This window comes from Danio rerio, chromosome 1, assembly GCF_052040795.2.
Source record: "Danio rerio strain M-AB ecotype USA chromosome 1, GRCz13ab, whole genome shotgun sequence".
Classification (NCBI taxonomy): domain Eukaryota; kingdom Metazoa; phylum Chordata; class Actinopteri; order Cypriniformes; family Danionidae; genus Danio; species Danio rerio.
The window spans coordinates 59465001-59490107 of NC_141021.1; the positions used below are offsets into that span (position 1 = coordinate 59465001).

The 25107-nt window shown below is 34.8% G+C and overlaps 3 protein-coding genes across 6 annotated transcripts in view; all 3 read left to right on the forward strand.

The window, feature by feature from the left end:
- LOC141383552 (GTPase IMAP family member 8) overlaps positions 1-24356 on the forward strand; it is a 30534-nt gene extending 6178 nt beyond the window's left edge. The window contains exons 2-4 of one of the 2 annotated variants that reach the window (XM_087238031.1): positions 1-696; positions 2779-4142; positions 23962-24356. The exon at positions 1-696 is cut by the window's left edge and continues 276 nt beyond it. In XM_087238031.1, the coding sequence (XP_087094157.1) occupies positions 1-696; positions 2779-3608 (1526 nt within the window). In that variant the 3' untranslated portion in view covers positions 3609-4142; positions 23962-24356. Of the gene's footprint in view, positions 697-2778; positions 4238-4427; positions 5147-23961 lie in introns of those variants that run through there. The other variant, XM_087238032.1, reaches the window with a different exon arrangement.
- On the forward strand, positions 9007-12654 carry zgc:64012. Of its 3 annotated transcripts, NM_214761.2 has the most exon segments (3): positions 9007-9130; positions 9458-9516; positions 10776-12654. In NM_214761.2, a coding segment is annotated over 1 exon segment (726 nt). In that variant the 5' UTR covers positions 9007-9130; positions 9458-9516; positions 10776-10783; the 3' UTR covers positions 11510-12654.
- LOC147847062 (GTPase IMAP family member 9-like) lies at positions 21235-24356 on the forward strand. The gene is made up of 2 exons (XM_087238186.1): positions 21235-21421; positions 22672-24356. Exons 1-2 carry the CDS (start codon positions 21376-21378, stop codon positions 23538-23540), a joined length of 915 nt encoding a protein of 304 aa, XP_087094312.1. The 5' UTR covers positions 21235-21375; the 3' UTR covers positions 23541-24356.
- Positions 24357-25107: the final 751 nt, after the last annotated feature.

Below are 25107 nucleotides of genomic sequence, written 5' to 3' on the forward strand. Positions count from 1 at the left end.
TGGAGGACTTCACAAACGACCAGAAGAACGTTGTGCAGAAAGTCCTGAAAAGCTTTGGATCTCATGTCTTGAAGTTCACAATGGTGCTGTTTACTAGGAGAGAGAAAATGTCGAAGAGAGAATGGATGCTCTTTATGCTGAGTGCAGAATTTCAGGAGCTAGTCGGTCACTTCAGAGGACAATATCACGCCATCAGCAGTACAAGTGAGATTAATCAAAGTCACATCGCAGAACTTCTCAAGAAAATCGATGATATGATCAAACAGAATGACGGCCAGCATTACAGCGAGATTTATTCAACGCCTCGAACAAAGAGTAAAAATGAAAAGAAAAATCTCAATGGAAAAGAAAACCTAAATGAGCAAGAGAAAGAGGTTGTACAGGAACAAATAAAAATAGTGTGGGACACATTTGAAACGGAGAGTGTAGTAAATAGTCCGACCGCAAATGCATTCACTGTACAGAAAAAGGAAAGAATAGTTATTCAAGTGAACGAAACTACAGGACCTCGAGTGTATGGAGAATGGGTTCAAGATGAAAACCAGACAGATGCCAAAACGAATGTTGTAGAACAATCTACAGAATTACAGAGAAACCTGTATGAAAGACGAGAAGAAAAAAATACAATCCCAACGCCAAAAAGTAGAACCAAAGTGAGTGACAAAGGGACATTAGGACAGAAAAAGACCAAAGGAGGTAAGATCTTTGACAAATTAATTTCATCCACTATTTTCTTAAGGTCATTATAAGAAATCAGTAAATGCCATAGATTAAATTCACCATTTTATATATTTACACAAAATAGTGCATGGTTTTTGGGAATGCTGTCATGAGTTTCTCATGTTTACTTTACTTTTCATGACATAAAAGAGGCTTATTTTTGACTGCAAAATAATATATGGGTCAAAGGATATTGCAAACAAGTTTTAAAGTGCCCCTATTATGGATTTTGAAAGGTTCCTATTTTGGTTTTGGTCCTTCACAGCAGGTTAATAATCATGCAAGGAGAAAAAAAAACTTATTAAGTTAAAATTTGCATTTATTTGACCTTATTTGCTCAACAACTCTTAAACAAGTGTCCAAATGGTACATTTTTCTAAACGCCTTCTGAGTTTTTAAATCTAAGTAAACTAGTCTGAATACCAGGGGTCTGTTTTTCATAGCTCACTTAAATGATCTAAGATGATTTGGCAGACCCTGGATCTTTTAATCTTGATAACTGATCTCTGGCTAATTTTGTTCTTGAAACCAGATCATGAATCAGATTAAAATGTCTGGATGAACTGATCTGAGATTGCTGCGTGTGTTGTGAAGGTCGTGATGGACGGATCTATCGATCCTCAAAATCATGATCAGCAGTGCTGCGATTGGCTGACGGCACAGCAGCATAATGACATCATCTGATTAATATTCAATTATCCATGTGAGCAAAATCACATACGTTTCTTAGGAACGGTTTGTAAAATATGATACGCAACCATTTTCCACCTTTGTTGTGGGCTGCAGTCTTTACACTTTCATGTTTCAAGAGTATTTAGCAATTTATTTCGTTTTACAGTCAGAGCAGATTTTGGCCTATTCAAGTTTCTTACTCAATGTAAGGAATAACTTATAATGGCTTAAATTAATTTTGCATAAAAAAAAGCATTTTGATATCCGTCAATGTGTCTGCAACTTTAGTGAAGCATCAAATCACAGCAAATCAACCATCAAAACAAGTTGACTGCATAAATTATTATTCATTAAAAAAAAAAAACAGTCTAATATTTTGCATGCCTATTATTATACCCAAATTATACTAAAGGTGGTCGATACCTTAAAATAGTATGTTTGTATCTAAAAGTCTGTATTAATAAATATATTTTTTTTTAACTTTTATTTTTATTTATTTATATATAAATATATTATTTTTTACTTTTACTATTTTTTCAAATGTATATAACTACTACTGTAAGAACATATCAGAATTTGGTACATACTTTCATTATAACCTTTGCTTGAAAATACCCGATCTAATCCTGTTTACATGAAATAAACCTGCTCCCAAGCAGGTTTGAGCTACCAGACCTGTTGCTATGACAAGAAATCTGGGATCAGTTTTGAAGAACGAAAAGATGAATCATGTCAAATCGTCAGTAACCAAATCCAGCTAACTGAGTAATCCACAAATGAAGAACGGACCCCTGGTCTACTGCATGCAAAACAAAAATCACCAACAAAACACTAATCACCTCTAAGTTGGCATATGCTGTGATTTTTCATCCAACTATAAGCCAAAATAATTTCCCCCCCCTCAAAAGCTTTTATTATTATTATTTTAACCAAGTTTTCCCTGTGGTGCTGTTTTCTTTGGGTTGGGTTGAAGTGTTCCTGGGTCTTCATGTGCAGTAAGTATTTATATTAACATCAAATAGCTTTTTAGATTGCTTTAGAAAATTATGTATGTGACTCGGAATCGTCTCTTCCTTTTAATCAACAATAATTTCCTACATGGTGCACTTTCAGATTTAATTATTTATTTTTTTATTCACTTACAGCTGTGTACATGAACGCTCATTACAAAATCTGTAATAGGGGCGCTTCAATGCATTTTAACAGTACATGATATTATAAATATATGATTTTGTTTCTATATATACAAGTCAAATAAACATTCATTAACAGTGTTAAAATGTTAAGTTGTAATGGTTTATTCTGTATCATTAAGCAATTATTATTAGCAATCATTTAGCTTCATTTTATGAAGTTCAATCTCTTTATGTTCTTGAAACACGTCAGATCTCAGGATCGTGATGGTGGGTAAAACTGGAGTTGGAAAGAGCGCTACAGGAAACACCATCCTGGGAGATGAAATGTTTAAAGAAGAATTATCTGCCGAATCTGTGAGTGAGAAATGCCAGAAACAAGAGAAGAACATCAACGGTCGAACCATCTCCGTCATTGACACTCCTGGACTGTGTGATACGTCAATCAGCAATGATGAATTGAAGAAGGAATTGGTGAAGTGTGTAGAGCTGTCTGTTCCTGGTCCTCATGTGTTTCTCCTGGTCCTCAGGGTGGACGTGAGATTCACAGACGAAGAGAAAAAAACTGTGAAATGGATTAAGGAGAACTTTGGAGAAAAAGCTACACATTACACCATCATCCTGTTTACTAGAGGAGATCAGTTAAAGAACACAACCATAGAGCAGTTTCTGACTAAAAACAAGTGTATTAAAGAGATAGTCGACCAGTGTAAAGGTGGCTATCATGTTTTCAATAACACAGAGCAAAAAAATCGAGCACAGGTCACTGAGCTGATAGAGAAGATAGACTCCATAGTGGAGGATAATGGAGGAGAGCATTACACTAATGAGATGTACAAAGAGGCTCAGAAAAAGAGAAAATTTATGAAGATAAAAAATGCAGCATTAGTGGGAGCCTCTGTTACAGGTGCGGCAGGTGCAGCAGCAGGAGGTGTGGCTTTAGTTGCCGCTACCTGTGGATTGGCTTTACCTCTACTTTTAATAGCAGGAGGTACAGCTGTTGCAGGAGGATCAAGTGGAAAACTCATTGCTGATAAGGTGAAAGAGGAAAAAGAGAAAAAGAAATTACCAAGCAATACATAGACACGTGTTTAGGGTTGATTTATTGAGGTGCTGTGGATGCTAAAGCCTCTGCCCTTTTAAAAAATGAAAATGACCTCCTTGTAATAATGAAAAATTCTGTGGTCAATAACACGCATGAGAATTATAATGAACATAACATTGTACAAATCAGTAACATGTTTAACTCTAACTCATTTTGGAAATTCTTTTTGGTCTTCTTTAAATGCTGTCAGCATTACCAGAGAATACGGATATAATAAACACAGTTCCACGTTAGGTACATCTTCAGTGTTGCCAACTTAGCAATTTTGTTGCTAGATTTAGCAACTTTTCATTCTACCCTAGCAACTTTTTTTTTTTTTTTTCAAAAGCTCCTAGCAACAACTTAAGTAGTTTTTAACATTCATTAAGCTACTTTTAGCAATTTTCAAAAAGTGACTCTAAAGAGCAGTGGCTGCAGGCTTCACTCAGTAGAGTAAATTACTAGCTCCAATCGTTTTTCATTACTGTTAATTTACTGAAATTTGTTATTATGTATAATTGTTGGTAGTTTAGGTAGCAATAAATTCCAAAAGTGCTGTACTTGTTGTCACTTTCACATAAGATGTTAATTTCACAAGTTAGAAAAAGTAAGTACACAAGCTATGATGGTTTAAAACACAGGTGTCAAACTCAGTTCCAAAAGGGTCCAAAAGCTCTGCACAGTTTAGTTCCAACCCTAATTAAACACACCTGATCAAACTAATTGAGTCCTTTAGGCTTGTTTGAAACCTACAGGTAAGTGTGTTGGAGCAGGGTTGGAACTAAACTGTGCAGGGCTTCAGCCCTCCAGGAACTGAGTTTGACACCCCTGGTTTAAAAGAATGTTCGCTATATTAAAAAATAAATTCTTATCAAAAAGTGTTTAACACTTTTACAAATTATCAACTCTAATTTTCATACAAATCTAAATGGACATATTTCAAATAGTGTTTTTGCTGAGATGGCCAGTTAATTAAAGAAAACCCTAATTATTTTGCATACTACTTAAAAATTTAGTTTTTAGTTGCGATTACGCAGTGAAATCATCACGCAAAGTAATATGTTAATAGGAATCTATATATTGTGCACCTGGATGTAATGTTTTAATTTAATATAATACACAATGCCTCAGAGTAGAGACAGGACGGGCTATCGCTTGTCAGATACTATGTGACATCATCACTGATATGCAAATTAGTGTGTGATGTCATCTGGCAACATTTAGCTACATTTTGGGCAGGCTTTAGCTACTTTTTATTGGAAATAATTGGCAACAGTGATCTTCATATACATCTTTCTAATGGTCGGTATGGGGGTAAAAGAATATAGACCTAATTTTTTAACATTAGTTCTAATATATTATGAATAAACAACACTGTTTTTATCTGTAATGAAGTTCTGATAATGATTTTAGAACAATGTATGATTCATACCCATCTACATATGAATATTTTCTACAATTTCAGAAATTCTGCAGCCTTTCTTTGGTGTGTATTGTATTCTACATCAATAATAATAATAATAAAAAAATCTGCCTCAATTGTCTTGGTAGTAGATTGTAATTTTAAACATGCTTTCCAACATCAATATTCTATGACAGCATTTTATGTATTTTAAGTGACCTAAATCAGCTTTTTACTATTGAAGCAATGACAACTCCAGTTGATAATTTTGACCTTGTCTATATATACTGTATATACACACATATATATATATATATATATATATATATATATATATATATATATATATATATATATATATATATATGTGTGTATATGTGTGTATATATATATATATATATATATATATATATATATATATATATATATATATATATATATATATATATATATATATATATATACACATACATATACATATATGTCATGATCAATTTGAACAAATAAAAACACTTACAGGTTGTAACTCACAGCTTCTGCCTTGAGGAGATTTTAGCCGAATCCAACACTGAACAGGGAGAGATTCTGGAGCTGTGTTTTGTCAAATCATGCTTGCTGTGTATTTTATAATTCTCTGGAACATAATTAATATTGAACTGTAAGCACTTCTGTCTTTGTGTCATGTCCTCTGGAAGCCTAAATACAGAAACAGACGAAGCTCTGTGGAAACAGCCGTGTTTGGACGCATTTTTAGCTCAATCTCTGCAGCGCTTAGCTGCGCAGTGTGTGTGGGTGCGGTAAAAGTATGTTTGTGATCTCATAGGCCCGGAAGTTTTTTTTTTGTAGTTTTTTGTTTTTTGAAGTTGTTCACACAGCTACATTACACATCAACTGAAGCTTAAAATATGATATCATAGTGGACCACCTCCTTAAAATTCACAGATAAAGTATATGTTAACATTATATTAAAATATCTGTTTATATTTTTCAAAACTATCACCACAGAGTTAAAGGATCAGAAAAATATGAATCTGTAAACGATTTTAATTATTTATTTGAGGTAAATACGCATGCATTATGGATAGGACCAAAAAAAGTCTGCAAGTTTACAATACACAACATGCTTTGTAGAAATTCTGTGAATGAAACTGCACAACCCAAAAGAAATGGAAGCTTTAGCGGTAGTTCAACCAGTAAGACTGAGGTGTCATGTCATTCATAATAATTATCTTGTCAGCCTATAACAACCATCAAAGCCATGTATATATAAGCCCATCTAAACAATCTGTTTTGCTGTATTCAGGTGACGTTGCGGAAGTTTCCCTCCATCCTCCCCATCACCACTAGGTCAGCCTCGTCTCCACTCAGGGGGTTGGCTTCGCCCTGCCTTCATCTTTAGGCAGGATCTGCCAGCTCATCCAGAGTTCTGCAATATAGACGGGGCTTACACCAAAGAACTTTATAAAAGGACCGTAACAAACTCTCTTTCATGCAAAGAAATTCACAATAAATGTTCAAACGTTTTTCTGCCTCCTAAAGTCTTCTAGTAGAAATAAAGCTAATCAACAGAAGTTGAGTTTTGATATTTTGCTGAAAACTTTATTTTGTTTATGGGAAGGTTAACATTTGCATGTCAATCGCTCGTTTATTTATTCATTTTTTTGGTTATTGCTGCTTTTTTTGTTCTTCTTCTTCTTGACCACAGTTGCAGCTACACCTGCACCTGCTGCGGCGATTGCAACCTTCACGGCTACAGTCTGGATGAGTAAAGATGCTCCTCCTGTAGCCACCGCTATGTTTCTGTTTTGTGGTGTAGCCTAAATTGGATACAGCTGCGGATACGCCATCAATATAACATCATTTTTGTAACATAACAATTAATATTTTTACAGTACTGTGATGATTGGGTTTAGAGTTTGTTTAGATGTTAATAAAATACAATAAATGAGAAATTTAATGAATAAAAAAAATTATTTTTGATAACTTCAGGCCACAACTGTGGCTGATCTAGCAACAACCCTGTTTTAAGACCAAAACAATACATGTTTATTCACAAATTGTTTATCCGGATGTCAGACCAATGTTGAAACAAAACGATAGAAGAACAGAGCATTACTAACTGGTATTAAAGCAATTTAAAATAGTTGTATCAGCCTGGATTCTAACCCACTATCCCCGCATGGTAGTCAGACACCTTAACCGCTCCACTAAATTACTTGAAGGATCAATCCTACAAAGTGGGGTTTAATACCTCAATTTTCTCAACTGTTTTTTGCTGAAGCAGTTTCAGTGTAATACAAAAAATGACCAATAGGTGTCACTGTAGAGTGGGGTTTTAAAACGTTTCGAAGCTTCGACACATTTGCTTCGACTGTTTCAGTGTTTCATGACGCCTCGCTTTGCCCACCACTAGTGTAAACAAAGCAGCGACAAAACACTACCTCAGATGAAAACATCTGTGACATTACCTTGAAAATCATGCAGTCTGAACTGTGGTGCAACCGAAGTAATAACAAATTAAGTTATACAAACTAGCTACAGTTACTAAGCCCCTAGTGTGGACTTTACATTACAAACAGCTGCTGCAGCCCTACCCAGAACACAAATATATGGGTCATCATCCATTTTCTTTATTGCTCTCTTAATATAGTCGAATACATTCTGAACTCATTCACACTGTCAGTGTTTGGTATTATCAATCATATAACTACTATAAGTTGCGTAAAATACGGTCAAACTCAATTTTAGAGTTAATTTTTAAAATGGAGTCATGAAAGGAGAAAGCAAAATAAAAAAATAGCTTATAGTGCTACAAAAGTATCATATAAGTTTCAGAATTTAACACTTATTTTGTTCCTCAAAAATAATTAATTAATTTTTATTCTTTGCTGAACGAAATGTCCAGCTACTAAAACGCAACACAAGGGGACTTATAAAGACAGAGCCAAATTAACAAACAGGAAACAGCTGAAACCAATGACGTAATCAGTGGTGCAAAGGTTTGTGGGGGATGAAGTTCAAAGAACAAAACAACCTGGCGCCCTCGAGTTTCCACAGAAGGGCACTGCAGCAGGTTGAGATATAATGCTGATGTAAAAGCATTAAACATTACATTTATGCTAATGGGAAGATTAGAAAAATAAAGCTCAAGCTGACTGATAAAATATAAATGAGAGTAATAAAATGCTGCTGAGAAATGGAGGGAAACCACTAAACAGGACATCAAACCAGTGCTGTCTGTAAAATACAGTAAACACGACCTCTAGTGGACATCCAGTGAAAGGGCAGCAATCTCTGATTTTACTGTTATAAGGGATTATGGATGAGGATGCTATTATAAACTTCTGTATGAGATACAGTTATGATGTTGGGTATATGATTAAATTAATAATCAATTTTCACCTCTTAAAAAAACAACAACTCTAAAATCTCAAATCAGATCATTTACAGTAAATTAATTTATTATATTTTTATTTATATAATTTTATTATGTATATTTTTATAATCATTTTTATATATTATTATTCATAATATTTTTTATACTTATAGTATTTTTTTAAAGGCAGCACGGTGGCACAGTGAGTAGCACAATTGCCTCAGCAAGAAGGTTGCTGGTTCGAGTCCCGGCTGGTTCAGTTGGCGTTGCTGTGTGAAGTTTTCCCGGGTGTGGGTTTCCTCCGGGTGCTCTGGTTTCCTCCACAGTCCAAACACATGCGCCATAGGAGTATTGATGAACTAAATTGCCCACAGAGATATCTACAACAACATTAGCGATATATTAAATTGTGTTTGTTTGAGACTAGTCAAAATTATATTTACAGATATTTCGAATTTGTTTTCTTACTAGTCTGCAGATATCCTTAATTGTAATTCTGACTAGTCAATTTATGATTATCACTCGTCAAAATACTATCAGAGATGTCTTTAAACATATTAATGGATAGTCAGAACAAAAATGCTAAAACAGCTTGCCACATGTACCTCGCACAAGATTCACTTTCGATTTCCCAGACAACTCGAACAAGGAAGAGAAACACGGTCGGAGCTGGAAAAACGAACCGCAAAACAAAGGCATGGACAATAAAGGCCTATATCCAGAATTTGCAATTGAGCACTCAGGTCAGTGGCAAATTTATGGATATACCGTTTTCAATATTAAATGAAACGCGAAACTTTCATTTTACGCTATTAAAATTACAGATGAGGCACTAGCCTACATACTTGCATACAGATTAGGGTTTTGTTAATTTGCTCATTAATACAGCAATATGCCAGCAGAAATCATATAATAGGCATTTTGTTGAAAGTAATTTTTAGGTGTTGTCCTAAATTTCATGTGTAAAACTTCCGTATTGAAAGCTGGTCGATATCTGCTGCTTGTTTATCAGAGTTTGACTCTAACATAAATTTATCTTTTATAAAATCGTATCTCTCTCACATGTGTAGTTTTTTCATCTTCTTCATGAGATGTTTTCCAGCATCATGTTTGTCATCAACTGATTAAGGTAATGTCTGGGTGTTGGTGTTTTATTTGTATAATAAATTAGTAAAAGAATATGGACAACCCGCTAGCAGCAGGAATAAAAACTATGACTGTAAGAAGGTTCAAATATTGTAATTATACTAACAAACAAACAAACCCACAAACAAAATGTATACACAAGCACGGAAATGTACAGCTTTGTGAACCCTTATCTTTTTTGTCGAGCATTTGAGCCCATTTTAATAATACTTTATCTAAAATGTTTGTAGTTTTTACTTTGTATTGTATATTTATGTATTATTGCATGTATTCTTTTTTGTATTTACTGTGCTTGCATTTGTATGCTGCTTTGTTCTTTTACCACTTAACTTTGATTTTTATTTAGTTTTTATTCATGAAAAAGCAGTTGAAGGCAGATGGATGGATGGATGGATGTATTTTACTGTGCAAAAGTATTTTAGGCCACTAGTATTTTCGCCAAAAAAAAAAAAAAAAAAAAAAAAAAAAAAACAGGTTTAAAATCGGTTATTTCTATAATTTTCTCTAGCATGTCAGTTTGAAATATCAGTTTATATTTACAAACTTTATTTTTGTCATTAATTGTAATTATACACTGAAATTATAGTCTGACAAGAGCCAGTGCTCCACACAGAGATCTGATCTGATTATCATCCAGTCTATCTGGAATGACAGAACAAACCATGACAAACTAATTCCAGAAGGAATTTTCCACTTTGGCAACATCTCTAAGATTTTTAAAAAATCCTACATGCAAAACACATAAGTTCATATGTAGTCTTTTTTTAAAGCTTATTTTATCTGAAAAATAATATACATTTAAACTAAAACGTTTTCAATTGCAAATATATAAAGCATCTAAAATAATTGCATTATTAACATGCAAGTCCATGCTTGTTAACATTAGTTAATGCACCATGAGTTAACATGAACTAACAATGAACTACTGTATTTTCATTAACTAACATTTACTAACATGAATAAATACTGTAGTAAATGTATTGTTCATTGTTTGTTTATGTTAGTAAATGCAATGATTTACATTAACTATTGAACCTTATTGTAAAGTGTGACCGATATATCTTAGTTTTCACCTTTTTATTACAATCTTTCTTCAGATAAAATCTATAATATTAAATACTGTGAAAAAATAGGCTTGACAAACTGTATATTATATATCACATGCACCTCTATTTAATGACAGGTTATAAAAATGTTTCATTTTTAACCTGTAAGTAATGTATGTCCTGTTCTCTTTTCCAGATTTGAGGATGGTTCTGGTGGGTAAAACTGGCTCAGGAAAAAGTGCATCCGGAAACACTTTACTGGGATTGGGTGACTTTCAGTTTAAGACAAAAATGTCCTCTAAGTCAATTACTAGAAGCTCTGAAAGACATCTGGCAGAAGTGGAGGGTAAAATCATCTCAGTCATCGACACTCCAGGAATATGCGATACGTCAATGAGTGAAGAAGAATTGAGGAAAGAGATGGAGAGATGTGTCTACATGTCTGTTCCTGGTCCTCATGTGTTTCTGCTGGTCATCAGACTGGGGAGACTCACAGCTGAAGAGAAACACGCTGTGAAGTGGATTCAGGAGAATTTTGGACAAGAAGCTGCTTGTTACACCATCATCCTGTTCACTCACGCTGATCAACTGAAGGGAGAACCTTTAGATGAGTATATCAGTGAAAATAATGATCTCAAGGCTCTAGTTAGTCAGTGTGGAGACAGATATCACTCATTCAACAATGAAGACATGATTAATCGCTCACAGGTCACTGAACTGATGGAGAAGATTGAGAAGATGGTGGAGGAGAATGGAGGACAGCACTACACTAATGAGATGTATAAAAAGGCTCAGGAAAAGATTGAAAGTGAGGCTTTTAAACAAAAACTGATAGACTTCGGGCAAAAAGCACTAACAGGAATAGGAGGTGGAGTAGTAGCCGTAGGAGCGCTAGCATTAGGAGCAATAGCATTAGCAAAAGGAAAATGAGTAAACATGAGTAACTAACTGATAGAACAAAAAAATGAAGGATCTCTTTAAACTCTAAATAATTAATTTGTTTAAATGTACTGAGAATTACTGGACTGAATTGTCTGAGATTTCAATGTTCATAGCAAATGAGAGGTACATACAGTTCAATTCAGAATTATCAGCCCCTCTTAATTATTATTTTTTAAATATCTTCCAAATGATGCTTAACAGAGCAAGGAAATTTTCACAGTATGTCTGATAACATTTTTTCTTCTGGAGAAAGTCTTATTTGTTTTATTTCAACTAGAATAAAAGCAGTTTTAAATTTTTTTAAACACCATTTTAAGGACAATATTATTAGCCCCTTTAAGTTTTGTTTTGGATAGTCTACAGAACAAACCATCATTATAAATAACTTGCCTAATTACCCTAACCTGCCTAGTTAACCTAATTAACCTAGTTAAGCCTTTAAATGTCGCTTTAAGCTGTATAGAAGTGTCTTAAAAAACATCTAGTCAAATATTAAAACAGAAGTGTGGTTTTCTAATAAGACTAACTTCTAAAACCAATTTCTAATCATTCAACAAATGTTGCAAAAAGACCACTGTAGTCTAATCACAGTCTTTATGTGAACTCTAGATCAGCTTTTATAGAGAGAAAAACAGTAAGCAGTTAAACGTAAGTGCTGTATAATATTACAGAGCAGTTACTTAATCATGAGTCAATGACTAAATTACAGAATGTTACTTTCGTTGTGTCTGGTTTAAATTGAACATCTGTGTAATCAATGCTCGTATGAATTAATGAAATGTACAATGATTAGTAGCTCTTTTAAATTGCTTAATATTATAAGGCTGTTGAAAATGGACAGATGTGGTTTACTGATGACTGCAGAGCATATTATTTCTGTTCAGTCAACAGTAATGTGGGAACAAAATGTTTCTTTGTTTACTGTGGTAAAAACCAAGAGAGGTGTGAAGATTTATGATGCACAAAAATGATCATATTCATAAAGAATTTATATCTACTGGATCTTTATAATTAGTTATATCAGCAATTTATACTGTATGCATGTCCTGTGTTAGAATAGTACCTTTTACTTCTTGATTGCTAATAAATGTGTCATTACATTTTCATAAAGTTAATAAAGGTTTCAACATTAAGTTTGTTCTAGTGATTACGTTAAATGATATAATGGTAGATTACATTAAAATAATATCATAGTATTTCCAACAATGATGTTGTTACAAAAATCAATTAACAAATTTGTAATTAATTCCAACTGAATGTCCTGTCCTCATCATTAATGTGTTTTTTTTTTGTGGCTAGGATCTGCAGATAAATGAAGTATTTTTTTCATTACATTTTTTAACTTCTTTTAATGTCATTCATTCATTTTGCTTCAGCTTAGTCCCTTATTTATCAAAGGTCATCACAGCGGAATGAGCCGCCAACTATTACAGCATGTGTTTTACACAGCAGATGCCCTTCCAGCCGCAAACCTGTACTAGGAAACACTTTCACTGACCTTCTGTATATTTCTGTGCTGTTGTCCTTTTCACTCCAGATTTGCAGCTGCATTTGAAGCGCCATCTAGTGGTTTCTCCTCTTGTGACTCTATGCTCTTTGATGGTTATTTGCTGCATATATTTGATGTTTTTCAGACCTGGGCCAGAATTGTAAACTTACTTCCTGCGGTGTGAAGACCCCAAATGTATAATTTCATAAATGTAGCTAGACAAAAGGAAAATAGCTAAAATAAATACATAAATAAATAATAACATTATATTTGAGTTAAACAAATTTTATTCTTTGAATAACTGCTGTAATTTTCAATTAGAATAATTCACTAAGTGGCTTTATTTTGCATACAAATCACCTTTTCTCGAGATAAAGTTTTTAGAAGAATGGTTACGATTCCATAATGCAATTTAAAAGCCTGAATAAATGACGAAAAATAAAAACATGAATCCTGAAATACAGAAATCTGCTAATTTACCGACATCTTTACAGTGAACTTGTATATCAAAGATGCATCTCACCTGATATGAGCTGACATACGGGCAACTACACTGACAACAATCCTGTGACAATTCCGTTGTTGTAAGTACAGTATCATCTGCTCATTATGAGGAAATAATATTTTCATTTTTTGCCTCTTACAGCTAATATTCAAATGAAAATGCAAATTAATAAAAGTAAAGAGAGCAGAATCAGAACTACCACATCATGTTACATGAAGCAGAATTACACAAACACCTGGATGAAAGAGGAAATCATGTGCCTAATGCAGAAATACACACAACAAAGAACCCAAGCCTAATAAGTTGAATATGAAATATTAAAAACAGCCATATGATTTGATTTAGTCTCTCTTTATGTATGAATTAGCATAGGCTGTTATATGAGACTGCTGAATAAAAACACATACACATACTGTAGATACAGTCATAAAAGCAGACACAAGCATAGTGTGTATTCAGAGAACGGCCACAATATTATGTAAACAAATGCTGTGATGATTTGGATATTGTACTTACAGTATTATCTGCTCATCGAATGAGGAAATAACTAGTTCCTTGTCTCCTCCAGCTAATATTCAAATGAAAACACAAAACTCACACGCAGAGTTGTTTACAACAAGATACCAACAAAGACCATCACATTTTAGATTTATTTATACACAGTTCTTAAAAATGTATTAAAGCACAAATGCAATTACACCTAGTTATCATATTAGACCTAAAACTGACCATGGCAGCCTGAAATGCAAGTGTGGATAACAACTAAAGCATAATGGCAGATATTGTTTCAAACTACTAAAATGTAAATAAAAGTTACTTTGTTAAACTGCAGAATTGCAATTTCAACATATATAAATAAAAGCAAGTTAATTATGCAATACAGAAACTGCTGATTAATGTTTTTTTTTTTTTTTTTTTTTTTTTTTTTTTTTTCTACAATGCACATGATCTCAGATCCCCTGGGCCCGGTTTTTCAAAAGGTTTAATCCGGATAAAATTGATCCAGATTTAGTAATCCTGTTTTTGCGATCCGTGATCACGTAATCCAGCTTACTTTTTGAGCCAGTTTTTCAAAACAACATCGGATTGTATCAATCTGATCCGGATAGGAACTTTTCAGGATCACTATATCTGGATAACCAGTGCTCAAACAGCATAGGACATCACAATGTAGAACTATAGATATGTAAAGAGCGACAAGTAGAATAGCCAGCGTGGGGTCAATATAACTTTTTTTATTTGAAATGAAAACTAAGAAAATTTAATAATTATTAAAATAATAATAATAATAATAAATAATAAAAACAAGAAAAACCCCACCCCATCCTCTTTCTGCAGTCCACTCATCTGAGACCTACAACACTGCACATTGAGGATATTTATAATAAGTTTCAGATATAGATTTAAATTAAAAAATAATGTAAAAAACTCCACAATAATTTCAGACTTCTTCATCTGATGTGGAGAGAGCAGCTTGTCTGAGCGTAGCCTTTAGGGGGCGAATCTCAAGTCATTGGCCTTGGTTTGCTGCAGTTTGGTCAGAGTCAGTTGTTCCTCTGCCAGATGAAGCTGTGCTTCTGCCCTTTCAGTCTCTTTTTGCAATTGTTGAAAGTGATTTCAAATATCAGTGATTGCCATTCTTTGCAATTTTTTTTTTTTTTTTTGTTATTCTGTAATCATTGCATGCATCACTAATAAATATTCTAAAAATAAAAATATTTTCCATTGTGATGAATATATATATCAATTAGTGACAGAATAAAATTGATTGTTTTTGGTCAGTTTTGACAGCTTTTTGGGGGATTATTTTATGAGGCCAAACTCTTTCTACTTTGCTGTAGGCCTATACTGAAAGGCTGAATACATTAAAGCCTATAATCACTATAGCCTGACAGATGAACAAATAAAACTAAAACCTTATGAATAAATAGTATATCTCGTAAGATACTGCATGATCCAAAAATAGTATTATTTCATACATTTTTAAAGTTTTCATTACATTTTGGGCATGAAATCCACGCTAAATCCACCCTTCTGATGGGATCAGTTTAATCCAGGTTTTTTGGATCAAAGTGATCCAGATCCTACAAAAAAAGGTCTGAAAAACCCAAACTAAAGGTTTGATCCGGATCAAGATCAAGATTGGATTACGTGATCTAATCCGATTACGTAATCCGTTTTTTCTTTTGAAAAACCCATTTTGAAGATTTGATCCAATCCCTTATCCAAAATCCTAGTGGATTACTTTTGAAAAACCGGGCCCAGATAATACAGAAAGAGCTCCATGACGTGTGACAAATGTGCACAATTGTGGAACCCGAGTGCCACAACACAGCCCTAATAGCTAAATAATGCATTGCACACAAAGAAAAAAATCAGCAGGAGTATGAAGGGGGGGGGGGGGATCACACACCAGACATGCCGCAACACGGCATGCACATGACAGTTTAAAGCAGTGTTCACCAAACTTGTTCCTAAAGGGTCGGTGTCCTGCAGATTTTAGCTCCAACCTTAATCAAACACACCTGAACAAGCTAATCAAGGTCTTACTAGGTATACTTGAAACATCCAGGCAGGTGTGTTAAGGCAAGTTGGAGATGAACCCTGCAGGGACACCGGCCCTCCAGGACCGAGATTGGTGACCCCTGGTTTAAAGTATCACACACCAGACACACACATGGGCATGTTATGTAAAATTACACCAATCAGATGGGGCTCTGTGGTGGGGCAGAAATATGAACAGCACCCTGAGTCAATTCTGGACTCCGCCGACTTGCGGCGCCGGTGTGTGTATCCTGATAGAAACTTATTGTTTGTTTGTTTATTTAGCTTTATTAAACCCCAAAGGGAAATTCACATGTCACAGCAGAGCTCTCCATACTAAAAAATAGATAAATAAGTTACATATACATATACAAACAATAATAAAATCACATTTCATACTGCACACCTTAGTTCCAAAAACAACGAGTAAACGCTTGTCCATATCTAATATCCAATTCAGTTCAGCACAATTCACCTGGCATGACTTTGGTTATAAAATCTGATCACTGTTGGTAAAAAAGACTTCCTGTATCTTTCTTTGTAACACCGGGGTTGAATTAATCTTGTACTAAAAGAGCTTGCACACGCTTAAACTGTTTCAAAAAGAAGATGACTATCATGATTCGATCATGTGCAATCTCTTCTATGGTAGGTAGTGCACACCCCACATTAGAACCTGCCCTTCTTATAAGCTTATTTAATTTGTTTTTCTCCTTCTCCAACAGTCGCCTTCCCCAGCAGGTTACAGCATACAGAATCACAGAAGACACCACAGAGTCATAAAAAGTTTTTAACAGTGTCTGACACACACACCAAGGTACCTCAGTCGTCTTAATAAATCAATGCAGCTCTGACCCTTCTTATACACCTGAATTGTAATTACAGACCAATCGAGCTTGTTGTTCAGATATACACCCAGGTATGTTTATAATTCTAAACTGCATGTCGCTGCGTGGCGCTACGCATAGCCGAGCGGCGCTTCTGGTGTGCGACCTGCTAGAGGCCTTGTTAAAAATCCCTGTGAAGTCAAAATCAAGTGTTTTAGATCAGTATGTTGGTTTTAAACAGCGATAAAATTCACAATTATGATATATAAACATCCACAAACTGAGGTTTGTCATGCTTCAGTTACCCATCAAATCTTCTGACCAATCAAATGCTTTCTAGTATCTTACATGCTCTTATTTATAGCCTACTGTAAAAAATGTATATATGTTGTAGTTTGTTATTATCAATTAGTTTAACAGCATATGTTAAGTCATTGTAACTTTTTAAACTAAGTTAATCATTTTAATCACTTAATTTTATAAGTTATGCAAGCTTTAAGTCAGTTTAATATAATAAGTTCAATGGACTTCTAAGGTTAAATTGATTCAGCTTAAAAATTCAAGGCAACCAGGATTTTTTTTTTTAAGTATAGTTATATAAATGATACTGTTATGCAATAAAAAATATTTTACAAGGTCCTAAATTGTTTCTATAATCTACTTTCATGTCATTGTAATCATACAGCAATGTTTAAATGGTTAGATATCTACACATCCACACGTTTTTTTTTTCTGAATCTGATAGGTCTTTGTTCAAAATACAGCAACGAAAGTTTAAAGGCAGTCTCTTAACTCCTGGTTGCATGATACATGTAAATATTGAACATTTAAATAAATTTAAATAAAGACAGACTACATAGCATAAGCCCTTAATACTTCTGCTTTCAGATAAGGGATAGAGACACGGACAGAGCGAGAAAAAAACTGCAAAACAAACAGCATGGAAAATATATGCAAGGAATTTGCAAGTGAGCATTCAGGTCAGTGAAAATCTATCAATAAAGCTTTTTATAATAGGCTATCAAATGCAACGCAAAACTTTAATTTTACGCTGGTTAAATGACAGACAAGCCATGAAGAAGCATTAGCCACATATGCATTTCCTGCAGTAGACCTAATTAACAAATCAGTGTTTTGTTAATTTGCACATTAAAACAACAGTCATGTCACCAATGGTATTAAACATATTTTGTTGAAAGGTTTGTCTTTACAAGTTTTGTTCTTACATAATTCTGTCTATAAAACTTCCATATTGAAAGCTGACTGATAAGATCTGCTGCTATCAGCCTTTGCCTCACATTAATCAGTCCAAACTACTTTTGTCATAAAATCATTGTATCGCTCTCAGACATGTAGATGTTTTGTTTTTTTTTCTCATGAGATGTTTGCCAGCATTATGTTTGTCATCAACTGATTAAGGTAATATCTATTGGCATTTTATTTATATAATAAAAGAATAAGGACAAAGAAGTAAAATAACATGGACAAGCAACTCTATTAGCAGCAGGAATAAAACAAATCAATTCAATTCAAATTTATTTGTAAAGCAGCTTTAAAAAAGGTTCACATTATTGCATTACAATCTAATTCAGAAAAGTGAAGGTTATTAGTTGGCATAACTTGAAAAGGTGACTTTAAATTAAGTTTCACAAACTAATTTCGAGGAGCACATGATATGATTGACTGCAGCTGGCCACTCATCTACACTCATTAGTTAGCCAATCAGATCGGTCCAAACTCACTATAAGTAACCTAGCTAAGAACTACTCCCTTATCTTCGTTTTCCAGAAGAAACCCCCCCATCTACCCCTTTTCCTCCTTTCCTCTTTTGCCGAGGGGAGCTCTCGAGAACATCTGGGGCCTCATGTACGATGACTTGCGTGGAAATCATACTAAAACATTGCGTACGCACAAAGCTGTAAATGTGTGTATGCAGAAAAAAAATTCAGATGTATAAAACACTGCATACGCCGAATCCCACGCATATTCTTTTGTACATCCGAATGAACGTGAAACGGAGTTCAACATGCAGGAGCACAAAACCCCTCCCTGCCTCCTCCCCCGTATGAATATGCTAATGACTCAACTTTGGCGAAACCAAGCAAAAAGAGAAACTTTTAACAGAATGTGAATTGGAGGTGCTGCTTTTGGAGGTAGACCGGAGAAAAGCGGTGTTATTTGCAAGTTTGTTCTCCGGAATTTACAACAAAAGAAAAAAATAGAGTGGGAGAGTTTAGCTGATGAGATTAACAGTTGGGTCTGAACATCACACTGAGTGAATTAAAAAAGAAATCGTGCGATTTATAGCTGTAAAATGTTGCTGTACCCAAAACAGTCACAGTGGCGCAGCTCGTAAGATGGATGTCAACATGTTTTGACAAGTTCGAGCATGAACTCAGTTCGAATCCAGCGTCTAATGAACTCATCCCCCCCCGCTACATATCAGATTTTGCCTACCATTTATCACGAGAAAGACAAGTAGGAATCATCAATAAGTTTGTGCATCATATTTTATTTGCACATTTATTGAATGGAAATGTTTCTGATTCACGCATGCAAATTCATCTTCAGATAGTGTCTTTATAGCAATGTGTGTGCGGTAGATCGCTCAGATTACATTGGGAAAACAGGCGACCGCTGCAAATTGTGCTTTAATGTTTAGCTGGTCAACTGTATGGTATGGAAACCTTATATATCTGCTAGATGAACCCGTCTCATACAGCTGCCATTGCAAGGCTCAGACACTTTGTAGAGAGGAATTTAACACAACTGCCTCTAGGAGTCGCCAATGGAAATAAAACAGACACGCACAAAAAATGTGCGTACGCCAGCCAGAAAGCTGCCGTGAAGCTGCGCACATTCCCACGTTCAGTTCATTGTTAGTAAATCCAAACGTGAGCAATTCTGAGCGTGAAACCTGGCGTACGCAAAGATTTTGTGCGTACGCAGCGTTGATACATGAGGCCCCTGATCTCCCCTCACATGCTCCATGGACCTAGCGGGAGACCTGGGCTCAACTATCTCTGAGCTCAGGGTTTTCTCCCGGGACAGCATGCCAAACCTGCTAACAAGTTGTCAAACAGTATCTTAGGGTGAACTCTTGAAAGGGGTTTTTAAGGCTTGGTTGAGTTTATAAGATGCAAAGCAATGTGTGCTCATGCTTCATTCGTAGAAAATCAGTTTTTTTTTTTTTTTAATTTATCTTAATTTGATTATACACAGCTACTCAGCTAACATGAAAACCACTGTGATATAGTTCCTTCGAAAGGCCCACCCTCAAGAGGCTCTGATTGATCAGCTAACATATGTTGGGATTCCCAGATCAACTCCATGTTACCAGGAAGTATCAGTCACTAGCACTCGTTGTGCCTCTGCGGTGTAAATACTGTCAGTCACTGTGGCAGCCATGTCAGTGTGGGCCTGAATTAGACAGAAAATGAAGAGCACAGGACTGAGCATGCCTGCTCTCTAAAATAAAAAATCTGACAAGTGTCTTTCACATATATTCTGAATAAGCATGTGTGAGTCATAAGCTTTCACATATCTTCTGTGAGTTTGTCATCTGAGATGTAGAATGAAGGAAAAGTTTGCACAGAGAGACACTGCAGCGCAGCTGAAGATTGCGGCTGTTTACATCGGTTTTACTGATGAATATGAATTTGTGGCTAACTTATTGATGCCAAACAGCATTTCCCATTGTTCATGTCTTTGCTACAACATACAGTTAACGCTAGACACTGTGCATGTAACTGATTCATTTTAACTAAAAAAAAAAAAAAAAAAAAAAAAAAACACTTACAGGTTGTGGATCACAATCCACAGCTTCGTCTATTTCGTTTCGAGTTGCACCTTGGAGGAGTTTTCAGCCGAATCCAGCACTGATCTGGGAGAGATTCTGGATGCACATTACTATTGTGCTTGCATTTGTATGCTTTGTTCTTTTCCCACTTTCTGAACTAAATTTTTTTACATTTATTTTATTTATTTTTATTAATTAAAACTAGCAGTCGCAGATAGATTTCGGTCACACTTTATTTTACTATTCTGTTTGTTGAATTTAGGTTACATTGCCTCTACATGCCAACTAGTTCTCATAAGATTAAAAGTAGACTCTTGGGTTTCTTATAGTCAGTTAAATGTCTGATGGAATAGTATTAGCAGATATTAGGCAGACAGTCTACTAATACTCAAATGGACCATCAAAACAAAGTATTACCCAGCTTTCAAAATACAATGCATTTTCAGGAGACAGAGCCTGATTAAAGTCATTATATCTTCAACAGAGGAGAAGGAGGAGTTACAAGAGCAGAGGTCAAACATAAATCCAGAAGGAGTTGTGCAAGAAAAAGATAAAGACAATGAGGAAAAGCAAGAGGAAAATAGGAAAACTGAAAATAATCAGCTTGAAGAGAACGAGGACAAACACCTGATCAAGAAAGATGCTTCGGACAATGAACACCTGAGGACACTGGATAAAAGTGAGAAAGAGATGCAAGGACTGATAAAGGAGATCGCTAAAGAAAGAAATCAACCTGGTAAATATTAAGCTTTTGTTGTTTTTGTAAATATTTGTTTCTGGTAGTTGATTCTGGGGATGAAATAAACGCACCCAGTCCTTTTTTTTTGTTTGTTTTTAATTTGACAACATAAAAATGGTGGACCAATTGTAGCAGTTTTCAGATCGACCGCAGCTTTACGTAGGAGTGCAGTCCCTCTCGCTCACCAATATTGATTGACAGCTGTGCGTATTAACGTAGTCACGTGTATAATAATATCAACAAGGGAAGATTAGCGCAAAGCAACCGGGAATAAAAGGTCTTTCCAGTTTGCTAGGATCATTAATCATCATCAAATGTGATCAGGAGTGAGTTTCACATCTTTAAAATGTTTCAAAACAGTGCACGTATGTAATGAATTACAACGATTTACTTTAGCTTTACTTCATCAGCACAGCCGCGTGTCAGGACAATTATAAAGGAAGACGAATTATAGGTTTATTTTGTACATTAACATAACAGATATCCATACAGCAGTGGATATTAAGCTGTATCCTGTCACAAATGCACGTAAAAAGAGTGAAAAGCTAAAGATGCGCGATGTCTATGTGGGTGTGTGTGTGTGAACTTTGTAATGATATTGTGACTCATCGATGCAACTGCACAACAAATACTCATTGGTTAAAGTTCTTACTGTACTATTTCCCACAAACGCTTCGTGAGATATTCCTTAAAGTCTGTCTGCTGTCTGACGCAGCCTAGGGAGGAGATTAAGGCATGCAGAAAGGCACGTAGAAACGGTAGGCAGACAAAGGCACAGTACGACAAAAACAGCCCCCCTGGTGCAATAAATGTATAAAATAGAATTTTGTAAAAGGTTTAATGAAAAATCTGATGGGTGTTTTAAGCTGAAACTTTACATACACATTCTAGAGATGCAAAACACTTATATTGAATCTGAAAAAGGGGTGACCTTGGTGCTTTTAAAACATTTTATTGCAAGATGAAAAAGGCTGTATATGAAAGAGGATAAAAGAAAACAGCCTGCTTTTTAGTGCAAGAGAAGTTTTTTTAGTTAATGTGTATACGTATAAAGAGACTCAAACATCTCAAGTTAAGTTGAGATTTATTGCCATTTGACTATGTATGGATACAGTGATATATATATATCACAAAACCACAGTGCTACATAAACAATCATAAATATTTATAAATCACCACTTTTTAATGACATGTAATAATGTTAATTTTTAACCTGTAATTTATGGATGTCTTGTTCTCTCTTCCAGATCTAAGGATTGTTCTGGTGGGAAAAACTGGCTCAGGAAAAAGTGCATCCGGAAACACTTTACTGGGATTGGGTGACTTTCAGTTTAAGTCAGAAATGTCCTCTAAGTCAATTACTAGAAGCTCTGAAAGACATCTGGCAGAAGTGGAGGGTAAAATCATCTCAGTCATCGACACTCCAGGAATATGTGATACGTCAATGAGTGAAGAAGAATTGAGGAAAGAGATGGAGAGATGTGTCTACATGTCTGCTCCTGGTCCTCATGTGTTTCTGCTGGTCATCAGAATCGGGAGATTTACACAAGAAGAGAAAAACACTGTGAAATGGATTCAAAAGAACTTTGGAGAAGAAGCTAATCGGTACACCATCATCCTGTTCACTCATGATGATCAACTGAAGAGAAAAACTCTAGATCAATATTTCACGGAAAATAATGATCTCAAGGATTTTGTTGACGAGTTTAAAGACAGATATCACTCATTCAACAATGAAGACATGATTAACCGCTCACAGGTCACTGAACTGATTAAGAAGATTGAGAAGATGGTGGAGGAGAATGGAGGACAGCACTACACTAATGAGATGTATAAAAAGGCTCAGGAAAAGATTGATCATGAGGCTTTTAAACAAAAAATGTTCGACATTGTAAAAAAAGCACTACTAATAGGAGCAACGGCAGTAACAGCAAAAGCAGTAGCACCAGAAGCAGCAGCAGCAGCAGGTGCAGTGGTAGCAACGGGAGTAAGAGGAGCAGCAGCAGCAGCAGGAGCAGTGGCAGCAACAGGAGTACGAGGAGCAGCAGCAGTAGGAGCCAGAGTCACAAAAGGAGCATTTACAGCTGCAGCAGGAAGGTTACTACAGTTTAACTGATTGAACAACAGTAACAGTTTTATTTGACAATTTCAGTGTCAAAGGTCTAAAAAAAAAAAAATTGTTATTTGCAAAACAAATGAATAAAAATGACCTTTGCATAAAAAACACAAAATCAAAAACAAGTGTAAATGTAGCAAATGATTAATTTGAGTGTCTAAAATATTCATGGAGAAAAACCCAACGAGAGCTAGATTGGAGTTGTCAACTCCAATAAAACTAACATCTTCAAACATCTAAAGCCTCAATGACAACAACGTTTCACACACACACACACACACACACACACACAAAAAAAAAAAAAAACTTCAATAAAAAATAATAAACAAATCATTACATATTAATTTCACATTCATTTTGGGTTAAATAACAGTCAGGGGACAATACAAAAGTGCTTTAAATTAGGAGAGAGCACATACAGGTTTCTGCTTTCATTGTGACTGCTTTAAAACATGTGTAAATGATGCATGCAATAAACACATGGACTTTTAATTGCTTAATATTAAATTGTCAAACGTTCAATAGTAATGTAAGGGTTTATAATAGCAATATTGGTCACAGTAAGTTTCTCTTTCAACTAAAACGGAGTTGGATTTAGGTCAAAATCAAATAACAAACAATAGAGAAAATATTATTAATAGTAATAAATAAGACTAATGTATTGTATTGGATCACTATCAGAAGTTATGACAGCATTTATATGTATCCTATAGGTAAATCATACTTTTCATAGTAATTGCTAATAATTATTTAATGTATTGGTTGTGAGAAGGAACTTTCTGTATATTGTCAATGTCAATAAAGGTCACAGCATTATCTCTGTCCCAGTATCTTACACTTTTACATCAGTGATTTATTAGACCATACTAAACCATCTTGTACTGTTGAATTTTAAACTATTAATGTTATCAGGGTACAACATAATTATCTGGACAGCCTTTTTTCTGTATTTTCTTCTGTTTTTATGACCATTTTTCTATGCAGTTTTTAATTGTCTGGCAGATTCAGAACACAAACATAGGGATCATCAATTTCCTCTAATGGTCTCTTGATATACAGTAGAGTACATGCCGGACTGATTCACACTGTCAGTGTTTGGGATTGTAAACCATAAAGAACTACTAAATGTTGAATAAAATATGAACTTAACGGTAGAGTTAATTTTTTAAATGAAGGCAAAAATAATAAAGAGCTCATAGTGCTATATAAACATCATACAAGTTTCAGAACTCAGCATTGGTTTTGTTTCTCTAAAATCAACTCATTTACAAGAAATTCTGACAAAACTATAAAGCTTTTATGCTGAATGAAATGTCCAGCAACTAAAAAGGAGCACAAGGGGACTTATATAGACAGGGCTAAATTAACAAACAAGAAACAGCTGAAACCAATGAAGTAAATTGTAATCAGGGGAGCAAAGGTTTGTGGTGGATGAAGTTCAGAGAACAAAACACAACCTGGCGCCCTCGAGTGTCCAAAGAACGGCACTGCGGCAGGTTGTGATATAATGTTGGTGTAATTAAAAAAATTAAGCATTACATTTATGTTAATGGGAATATTAGAAAAC